At 38.6% G+C, this 11,460-nt stretch overlaps 1 protein-coding gene across 1 annotated transcript in view; it reads right to left on the bottom strand.

Moving 5' to 3' along the window:
• Positions 1 to 2,720: 2,720 nt before the first annotated feature.
• Positions 2,721 to 11,460, bottom strand: part of xxylt1 (xyloside xylosyltransferase 1) — a gene marked incomplete in the record, with an annotated part of 60,359 nt that continues 51,619 nt past the window's right edge. Inside the window, 1 exon segment of the mRNA XM_038715712.1 lies at positions 2,721 to 6,389. Within this exon segment, the coding sequence (XP_038571640.1) occupies positions 5,993 to 6,389 (397 nt within the window).

The following is an 11,460-nucleotide window of genomic DNA, read 5'->3' on the forward strand; positions in this document are numbered from 1 at the left end:
TCCATTGGATCTCTCTCTCTCTCTCTCTCACACACACACACACACACACACACATTAACACGTGCAAACATTTAGTTGTTCTCACATTGTCACACATATCATGCAGAGCTCCTGTCAGGTAAATGTGTCTCAGAAGCAGAGAAGGCAATATATTTTGGATTTGACATGGTCTGAATGTTCAAATTGGACTGACCGCCAGCAAAGTCTGTGGAATTTCAATTAGTTTCCTCTTTCTGCCAAAGCAGCTGCATAAGCAAACAGTTTATGTTTAATGTGTCATTGTACGTTATCATGTTTTTTTTAAATTAAAAACGGTTGGTGTGAACACTGAGCGAAGAAGTGACTGAAATAAGCAGACATTGATTTATTATACTAATACAAACATATGTCAGGAGCAGGATCTTTCTGTTTTTGTAATACGTCAGGCTGTTACTCTGTGTGACGGCACAAGAGGCAAAAAAAACCTTACACTGCCAAAATAAAAAAAGATTTGATATACTGAATGTGTGGGTGTCAGAAGGAGTGCCTTCAAAGCCAGGGCTCCAAAAGCCACTCCATCATTAAACAAGTCAAATAAAAAAATTAAGGGTAACAAATTTGAGTAGTGCTATTTCAAATTGACAAAAGTAAAATAATTTGCAAACATCATAACTGTAATTGCACTGAAATTTAGTGGTCAGTATTTTTTTTGTTGTTGAACATTTTTTAAATGCCTTGATTACATTGTGTAACACCTGTTTTTTGTCAGCAAAAATACTGTCATCATTACTATAAATTGCAACATAGCAAGTAGATTAGCTAAGTTCAGGGGTGTCAAATTTTAAGACAGAACAGTCACAGCCAACGAGTAAGTTAGATAAAGGGAAATATCTTTTACATTACAAGATAAAGAAAGTTCAAGAATGTAAATGTTGTCCGTGCTAACTATGTAAAAATTCCAATATGTAAATAGCAAGACACTTTCAGAAACAAATTGAAAATCAATTTAGAATAAAATATATTTCCAGCTTCTAACTGGCAGAGGCTAGAGGAATATTAGTTTTCTTTGTAGAGTAAGACAACTGCTTCGCCACCTGCAGTGTAGAACCCCTAATACTTTCCACACACCTCTCAGATTCTTTGGTGTTGTGATCGTCTGCTTAGGACGGCTTTGCTGGCTAGTGTCCTCCATTTTCATAGCAAACAACATAACATTACTAGCTTAGTTCACATGTAGGGCAATAGGACAATCATTATGTCAAGCTCTCTGCTTCTTCAAACGGTCTGTTGGGCTTGGAGACTACATTTTGAATTCAAACAGGTCATTACAGTTCAAATATTAACTTTTAACTATTAACTTTTTTCTATTAACTATTAACTAACCAATGTTTGAATTTTGAATAAAAAGTGATAGCTAGGGTTGCTACAGATTATTGTTGATTATTCTACTGATTAGTCCATCGAGTGATTGGAAAATAAATACTTTTGCTTGGCACCCCTGCCTGTACCGGCATCAGCTGTTTTATTCATACCACTGTACGACCCAAACTCATGGACTAACCAGTCAGAGAACAATTACAACAAACGCACGTTACATTACAGCTAAGAATTGTGCCTTACTTTGCTAGCCTTCATCTCAACTAGCAATCATGGTTTACGTGAAATGCTAACGTTACCGTTACCCTTGTGATTTAGTGATTCATCTATGATTAGCCATTACAGCAGCAATCGATTCTGCAGAGCATTTGTCTTCACTTCACTGTCAATCTGCAGTAAACACAGCTGCACAGAAACACAGAGTCTCACTAAGCTCTAGATTGAACTCTTTGTGTTTGTTGGATAAAGGCATTAATGCTGCTGCCGTATCAAATCCATACCAGCCTGCTGTTTCTGCTGCTCACCCTGAAGGTAAATGGGCTTGTTTTTGTCGATGAATCCAGGCTCAGGGATTTTAGAAATCACATCACACTAATAGGCTACATAGCCCAGGGTTATTATGCCCAAACTAATATAATTTCATCACTGTAGGAGCTGTGATACAAGGCCAGGCACTGAAACTTCAAAGTGTTAGTCTGTTTTTGCAATATGGGATGAACAGTTGAAACACTGTTGCTTGTTTACCGGTGCTAAAATAATATAAATATCTATGCAGTCACGGATAACTCTGAAAGTGGGCATATGCATGTGTGTAATTTCACAATGACTAAAAACCAAACCATTTTAGTTGTTTAATGCATCTGCAGAGGCACATTATTTGCTGTAAGATAAAATTCTTAAAAAAGGAAATGCATGAATCTGCAAGGACATGTGAATCATTACAGCTCCAGACTTCTCTTTTTTTCCTAAAGAACAATATTGGATTTTATTGTTGACAAAGAAAATATCATTAAATTCCAGCATACCTTGACACAAGATACATTTTAGTGTCAGGTTTAAATTGTGGTATTTTAATGTCAGCACATTTGGGGGTCAAGGCTGACAGATGTTGTTTTTCTGTCTATGGAGTGTTAGCTGCCTGTGTTTGCAAATTTGAGTGACAGAAATAGGTGTCTAGCTTGTAGCAGACAAACAGGAACATAGGTTCGTATAATGAGATCTGTGATGGCACACCATTAACATACATTTGTTTTTTCCACCTCATTCTCACCCTTAGTTGAGTGTTGTCAGCTCTCCCTCCGCCACGTGAGCTGTTCAATAACAAAAAAACAAGAGCCATACAATGGTAACACCATCAAAAAGAGTAAAGTTATCATATAATTTATTTAGGGAAGCCGAACACAGAATCATTTCAGAAATAATGTAGACAAACAGTTAACACAAAAATGGGAACTTATTTGTATTTTTGTCTCACAGGAGGCTCATCAATGAGAGGTCAAACATGACAGCTTTAACACTGAACACAGCAGCTTTCTAATCTGTCAAGGAGATTCTAAGTCAAATATGGAACATCTATTATACACTTGTTTGCAAACATCTATTAGCCCTTTAAAATGATGCACATTCAATTTACTGACACATAACAGTCATTTACCTCTTTGAAGCAACCGACTCGGAAGTGTCTACTGTTGGCGGGTAAACGTGGGTTACTACCTTTATAACATTTATCAAGTTAAACCAGATCATTTTCACTATACACCATCTTGGATCTCCAGCTATTTACAATGTCATTTGTTATACACATGTTGAAAGGGGTAAAAGTTAGACATAAACACAGGGGTAATGTTTTATTTTACAGGTGTATCATTTCCTAATAATTTCAAAGGAGATTCCTGGAAAGAACTGCAGGTATGTAATTTCATACTAAGAGGGAAAACGTACGAATAATAACTGCTAGCCTAACCCAGATAGTCTTTTAGTAAGTGCACAACAAATCAGCTGGACAAAATGGGAAATTTTATCTACAGGCAATAATACAATTTAACATATATAAAGAATAAAGTTTCAAATGATAAATGAACAACGAATGAATATTTACCTTGATATAAATAGAGTAGTTCTTTCGAGGATTTTCCCTATTATTAGTAACAGATTACACTGGAAACTTCACAGCAACTATCATTAGGATAGCAGTGGCAGATTACGGACTAGAAAGATTAAGTGTTACCAAAACTGACGGTATATACTGTGGATCTACAGTATATACCGTCAGTTTAGCGATAAACATTTGACAAAGCACAAAAAGGATTTATTTTAAAGGATGATACTGTTGGATTTGCATGTTTTAGTGCCAAAATTTTTCAATATGCCAACCAGAGCAACATGTAAATGTTTAGATCATGTTTAGATTCCTCTTTCACAGAGTCAATAGTTTCAGATCTTTTAACTTGCAGAAACTTTAAAATATATTTTAGAGATAAACCCATCACGTTGAACAATGTATTGCATTTGATTGTTTTGTCATGTCAAAGTAATGTAGTTGTGAGCAGGGGTAACTCACTTTAACTGCGTAAAACGTTGGCATTTTTATAGAAGGAATGATCAGATTCATCAGTCTTTTTCACAGTGTCCATGTCTGCATACTGTTTTTATTTCTGGATAAGATTTTTCAACATAGTTACAGATGCAATGTTGTTCAGCAGATAATTATCCTTTCTGTGATAATGAAGTGTCTTTGAATGCACCACTATGAAGAATACTGAAATGTACCACTTGCATCTGCAATACTACATAATAATGTACTGACAAAAAGGAAAACAATTCTCACTGTGATGGATTACCAGTCTCAAGCAACGTTTAGTCTTTGCAATTTTAATAAAGGACTGAAAGAAAATTGCAGCCTAAAGAATAGGACATCAATCAAAAATGACAAATATGAAAGTAAAGTTAATGGGCTAAAATGTACAAAGTCATTGGTATGCTCTTTAAAAACAAGGAACCAATAATAATAAACGCAGTAAAATAAATCTAACCATCGTCTAGTCAACAAAACCCTTGATGATAAAGCATGTGTTTTGAAGTTGTAAAGTGCAAGCAATAACAGAGAATGGAAGTATTCTTTCAGTGTTTACTGTGATTCAATGGTTCTTCTTGCTAACAATTTGGATCTATTGAGACTAAACAGTATTGTTCTGAAAGAGGTAGAGAGAATATTGATCAGTGCCAGGGTGAATTCAAGGGAAGCGTATTGATTTGGCATAATGTTTATTCTCAAGCGTCTTCAGTAGCCTTTCTGTGACTCCGCTGATGGTGCATGGCATTCAGCTGCTTCACTCTCACCGTATATACGTGCGTGTTAAAGTGCGCATCACCTCAGACAATTTCCTGACTGATGAATATTGAGCGTTGACATTTCTTTGAATCCGACTGTCAGTTTAGTGAGCACGGCAAGAAAACTCAAAACTGGGTCAGCGTCTGCAGTCACGTTCCCGGCTGCTCCGCTCCTTCTAGACGTGTGTGTTTGGCTGATGTGGGTTTGTGTTTGGCCTCAGCTAAACTGCAAATGCGGGGCGCGAACAATAGCTATCAGTGCCATCACTGTTAACCACTATCTCCCAGATGCCTCCTCCACCCTCTAATGTGATTTTCTTCCCCCGTCTTCCTACCTACAGAAAGATGTTTGAAAGGAACTGTGACAGTGTGTTTTGCCCAGCGCCCACGTGGCTCAGTAAAGATGGCAGTGCACTTGTGGTAAACAAACCCCTCCCTTTCTTCTACAAGGGATGTAAATGGCACCAGATTAGCCTCACCTGTTGTGGTGTTGAAGGTAGTTACGGCGACGCAGAGTGAATTTGGGTCACTGATGGAAAACTTGAGGCGCTGGAGACAGAGTGAGCAGAGGGAGGGAAGTTCTGTTCATAGATGCCAATTAACATATTTTGCTGACCCTATAAAACTCATTGCAGGCAACATTTCTTAGCCATATGATTTCCCTGTGAATTACCAACTCAAAAAAAGTCGCTTATTCCACTTTGTGTAATGGATAGTGATCTTTTAGATACTCCTCAAAACGAATACTAACATTTATTGAAATCAATGAATATATAAGCAAATGAAAAGTAAATTACTTGACAGTGACATCAACAATGAATGATGGCCTCATTCATTCTGACAATATTCCCCTTTGTTTGAATGAGATCAACGCTGATGCAGCTAGGTTTGCCACACAGAGGGCACCTGCAAAAAAGTTGATCTATTACCCCAATGTAAAGGTACGTCATCCAGCAAGTCGCTGTGTTGGCCAATTACACAGATGAGAACACGTTCCTGGTGGATTACTTTGGAAAGTCAACAGCGTATTTCTACTACCTTCAAATTAATGGATTTGTTGATGAAATTGAACTCCATTGATCAGTTTTCTTCTTTTCCATCATCTGGGTACCTGAAGAAATATGCCCCACTATTGCAGCTTCTCCCCCCTTCAGTAGCCCCTTGACCAGCAGGGGGCAGGAGTCTGTGACTACATAGGTAGTACAGTGTTCAAGAAGGAAGGAAGGAAACTGCCATCCTCCCTCCAACTATATTGTAGATGTGATAAGACTCCTTTTCAGTTTCCAGCATCAGTCCAGTACACACATTAGTCATCTGGTATAGGGGAGTTACAGTTCCCATGGTAAATATAGACGGGTCCACTACAGTGATAATACAATTGAAACACATCTCCATATCCGTGGTCCCTCCACCAGGTGCACAGCTGCCGGTTCCACCCACAGGCCAGGGAATGAAACAGTTCAGGATGCTCCATGCCGATCATGGTGAAGAAGTCCTGGTCACCTAGGTGCCCCCTGAAGCGATACTGGTCTGCTAGTTTGGCCACATTTCTAGGCTCCAACAGTTGGTTGTAGAGAGCCGAAGCCCTCATTGCACCGAGGTCCAATAATATGACGCCGCTGTTAAAGCCAGGGAGGCCATCAGGAGGAGGCTCACCTACTCTGGTCTGAGGGTTCTCCTTACGATATTGCCAGAAGGTGTGTCTGAGGAAAGAAGGAAAGGAGGTTTACGTGACAGTGCCATTGGGCAACACAATATTTTGAACCAAATCACTTTTTGTGTTAAAGTATTTTCAGTGGTGAAATGCCTCACTTGTGTGTAGAGCCTGACCGATTTATCATTTTGCAGATATTATCGGCCAATATAAGCTAATTGCAGATATATCTGCATTGGCATTTATAACAGCCGATATATGATTATATGAGGGCGCGCTGCAGCTCCTCTGTTCAAAACACTGCAGCACCATAGAACAAAACATCAGCTGACCCCAGTGCTGGAGCTACGGGGAGGAGCTCCTGGTAGCTCTCAGTGAGTTGTTCATTTGTCACGTCAATTACATGACTTAAATAATAATAAAAACAGCCTTCATCACTTCTCTCCTGAAAACTAATTTCTCTCTAATTTATTTCTTCTAAATAATCTCTAACAATCACTTACAGCAGGTAACTCTGCCCGTTACTAAATTAGCCACAAAGTCAATGCCATGTTTATTAGTATAGGAGCGCTAACGTTGTTAATGAGCAGTTAAACTACAGTGTGTAACGTATTCTAAATATCTGAGAGCTGCTTGTCTGTAGTTACAGTCGGTGTGTCAGAAATGATTAAACCAGAGTGGACATGTAAAGCTTTGGCTAGAATTAACAGTGCTGTTAAAAGGGATAAAATAGAGGTGAATATGCTACATAGTAGAAAGTAGGGCTGTCCCCGACTAAGGATTTACAGAGTCGAATCAGAATCGTCAAGTCCTGCCTATAGTAGACTATGTTATGCGTTTTTTACAATAAGGGGAAAAAAGAAAATTGGCCGATATATCGGCTATTGGATTTTAAAATAACATATATAAAATATCGAAATCAGAATCGGACTTAAAAATCCCTTTTTGGTTGGGCTCTGCTCTTGTGTATGTTTGGGCTGTTGTACATTTAGAAAAGTGAGGGTCAACTCTGTTTCAGTCGACGTTTGCTGAACAAACAGCACTGTGGCCAAAAACAGGAAGAGAGCTGGTCCAAGAGTGTCAGAGCATGTTGGAGTGACAGAGGCTTGTGCCAACTCAGCACCCTGTCCTGCCAACACACCAGCTCTGAAGTAGCTAAATGATAGACGGAGCTTCATTCAACCAGCATTTGTATGTGCAGATGTGTGTACACAAAAGTAAGAACTTCTGTGAGATTTGTTAATACCATTTTAATTTACCTTTTTAGTTTTAGTGTAATAGATGGCACTTGTAATACCCAGTATAATAAACAATTTTTGGCACACTTGGCAACAGTCCTGCTGTATTTGTAGGTTGCATACAAGATTTGATCTAGGTTAAGTTACATCCCTGATATATTATAGTTCATTATTAAAACATTTTCAATAAACACCACATCCAAGAACACGCTAAGAGAGATACTGATCCACCCAAAAGAACGCACACCCCAACACAAATAAAGCAATCTAGTGTACACTGTCCAATGAAGTGAGGAATGCACAGACCTAAATATTGGGGAAACCAAACAACCACTACACAAATACATGGCTCTACACAGAAGGGCCAACTCCTCAAGTCAAAACTCAGCAGTTTACTTAGATTTGAAGGACACTCGATGACAACATTGTACATATTTTGGACAAGGAGGACAGATAGCTTGAAAGAGGAGTGAAAGAGGCCACTACATCACAATAGAGAAACCATCTCTCAACAATGCTGTCCTTTCATCAGGAGATTGAACAAACACATTACCCTCATGTGACAATGCCAACAACAGTCGTTTAGACTTGGCCTCAGGAGACTCCAATGACCATAATGACTGTCGTTACAACAGCCTGAAGAACTAACAAACCAGGTGGTATCCATTATCTTTATAATGACCCCACATGGTTTAAATAGCTGGGATTCCCTGTCAGTCAGTCAGAACTGAAGTAGCCTCTCGGATGAGAGGTGAAACGTCCTCAAGCAACCTCAGCTGCCCATGATTTCTTTATTAGAATATTAGTGTTTACTTTATTCGTCCAACACGTCTAAAATACTGGACTGCAAAGAGATGATGTGATGGCATTAACAGAATATATGCAAGGTGTATGTGTAGAGCCTACAGGCTTTTAAACTGAGACAAGATGTTCAAAGTACACTGAGCTACATGAGAGGAGCAACACTTGTTAGAAGTAGAGTTGTGAGAATCCCAAAGAGGGAAGTGAGATTTGTGTATGGGCCAGTTCATCTGACCTATGCTGGTACAGCCCATCTTTTTCTGGAAAAAAAGCACAGCGTTTGTCTGCATATTCAACCCCTGATGTATGAGTATGTATTAGCTATTTATCTCAAGAGGAATGGATGAAACCCTTATGGGCCAAATAAGAAATGTAGGGAAAAACATAGGGTCCTGTCTACGTTACATGTCATTTTTTACTGCAGTACTTTCATGTTTCATCTATCAAGTCTATGGAGACCACTGGTTTCTATTTCTATGCTGTGGTTGTACTATTTTTATTTTAGGGGTGGGTGAAGTGTTTGCTTCAAGAAAATACAGAATGTCCTTTTCTATATACTGACTAACAGCCAGTGCAACGATGTTTCATTCCTACTGAACACGAGGATGAAAGGGAATGAACCCTTTCTCTCACACACACACACACACACACACACACACACACGCACACGCACGATTATTCTTAGTATTGGCCAAGCCTGAGGAAACCTACTGTAGATTAAATATTAATGGGGAAATGTGTTGGCTTAATACACATGGGGATAGAGGACAGACCAAGCTGTTGCATGGCAGTCAATTCTGTCAAAAAATATAAAGTTGTGATAATAAACTGGTGAAATCCGCTGAGCACTGCCAGCTCCCTTGATGCAGATAAACGCTTGTGGGAAAACTGTGTAGAAAAAGTGTGCTGCATATTGTAGAGGTTATCTCTCTCTATCTTTCTCTCTATCTTTCTCTCTCTCTCTCTCTCTGTGCAGCTTGATCAAATCTAGTGGGAGCAGCAGATTCTCTGAATCACGCTTTGATATTATTACTGACCTATATTCAGCAGCTGTCCACACAGTTTTATACAGTCTGTTGGTTTGGTAGCTGGGGACTTGTGGCCCCTGTGGAGCATTTATCATTTTTAAAACATACACTGGTTGTACGTGCCCTGAGTAACATTCAGGGTGAGCAGTTAGTAATGGAACATTTACACATATTTTCCTATTCTGCTGTTTTGACATCCCAATGTACCAAGCATCATAATGGTCATGTTATCTGACTCAGACAGCACACTGGTTATGAGACATTATGACAGATAAATATATGTAATACAATAGACCTTTTATTAACATTGTATATTGTTACTTATATAGAATTCTTTACAAGCAATAATGCAGCTAGGCTTTTAATACATTTTCTTGCCTTCTGGCTGCCCAAAGACTAAAGGAAAGTCTAGTTTCAGTAAAGTGGTTAAGAGTATAGCAAAGATTAAAACTGTAGCGCAACAGATACTGAATTGTTTCCTGTTTTATACAGTCTATGATTGTTTAAATACCAATGGGTATTTGACAGTTAAAAAAACCACTAACCAATAAATAGGGCTGGGCGATACGGACTAAAAATCATGTCCTGGTATTTCTGTGTGCAGACACGAAGGGAGGCTACATCCAAACTACTACAAAACGATCTCCATCCACACCAGTGTTTTAGCTGCGTATAAAAATGGACCACCATCTATATTAAAACGACTGAAAATGCACATGAAGTGGCAATTCACTAGGGGTGGACCCGAATATTTGATCGTTGAGTACATGTTCAATTTTTATTTATGAGATTCGAATATTTTCCTCAATACACGCCCATCCTCTACTCTGCAGAACTTTGCAGAAGATTCGGCATGGAGAAGATTTTGCATGGTGTCATTTGCACAGTACAAAATATTTTAATAAAAATACCAAAACAAAAACACTGTCAGTAGCACTGTGTTTTTGCTTTGCATGACTGATAAGACCCAATAGGGAGCAAACATGAGTGTCTGTGTCATCATTTCCACAGTCTTCCATTTTCGCCTGTCTGCACTAATACGCTACCCTGGAGTTTTAAAAAGAAAACGGGGGGGTGGTAGGGAAAGCAGTGTTTCCCGTAATTAGCCTATAATTTGGATAATTATCAACACGGGCTGCCACATATTGATTTTCCAAATTTTTACTAGGCGTATTTAAAATCATTTTTGATTAAGAAGCTGTATTGAGGAGCATATATTGTGCAGCACCTCCTGGCTCGCTCCCTCTTTCTCTCTCTCTCCCTCTCGCTCATGAACACCACTGCACAAACCTGTCCAATGTTAGAATACCCCCCCTCATTCTATGGGAAACACTGGAGAGTAATATAGTAACGTAACTAATAACATAACTAGTTACTTTTATCACCCAGTAATAAGTAAAATAATAATATTACTTTTTTAAGGAGTAATAAGTAACTAGTAATATATTACAATTTCTGAGTAACTTTCCCAACACTGGCCTTGAAATAGTCCAGCACACAGCCTCTCGTACAATGGCAAATTGACGCTTTTACACTCCTCAACTGAACCAAATGAGATAAGGTGATAACTAGTTGGACAGAGCCAGGTAAAGCTAACTGGCTGCTGGCTGACAAATATTTGGGATCAGTCTTCTTACCTAACCCTCAGCAAGAAAGTGAATAAGTGTATTTCTCAAAATGTCACATTGTTTCTTTAACTAAACTAAACTAGATTATTTAATACTGACACTTTTCCCTAAATGACCTATGCATGAAACCCATGAAACTATTTCCAGTCAACGTCTTAAATAAATAACACCAGGAACTATTTACAGTAGAACTTAATGCTTAATGCACAAAAGTATGTGTTTACAATTACTAGCTTAACTAAACCCCTCTCTCATATGAAATACCTTTATGTTGTTTTCATCCTCATTTCGCGGCCCAAAAAAACCTGGAAAAGGTTTGGCTAACATTACAGAATAAACACACACCAGTCATGTTTTTCTGATGTAGTTTCTCTTGCTATAGCATTCAATGAAACTGGTCACTTTGGCCTTTGAGAAGTTATCAG

This window comes from Micropterus salmoides, unplaced genomic scaffold (assembly GCF_014851395.1).
Source record: "Micropterus salmoides isolate LMB-PRFRI ecotype aquatic unplaced genomic scaffold, ASM1485139v1 Ms_hic_scaffold_13, whole genome shotgun sequence".
NCBI classification, from domain to species: domain Eukaryota; kingdom Metazoa; phylum Chordata; class Actinopteri; order Centrarchiformes; family Centrarchidae; genus Micropterus; species Micropterus salmoides.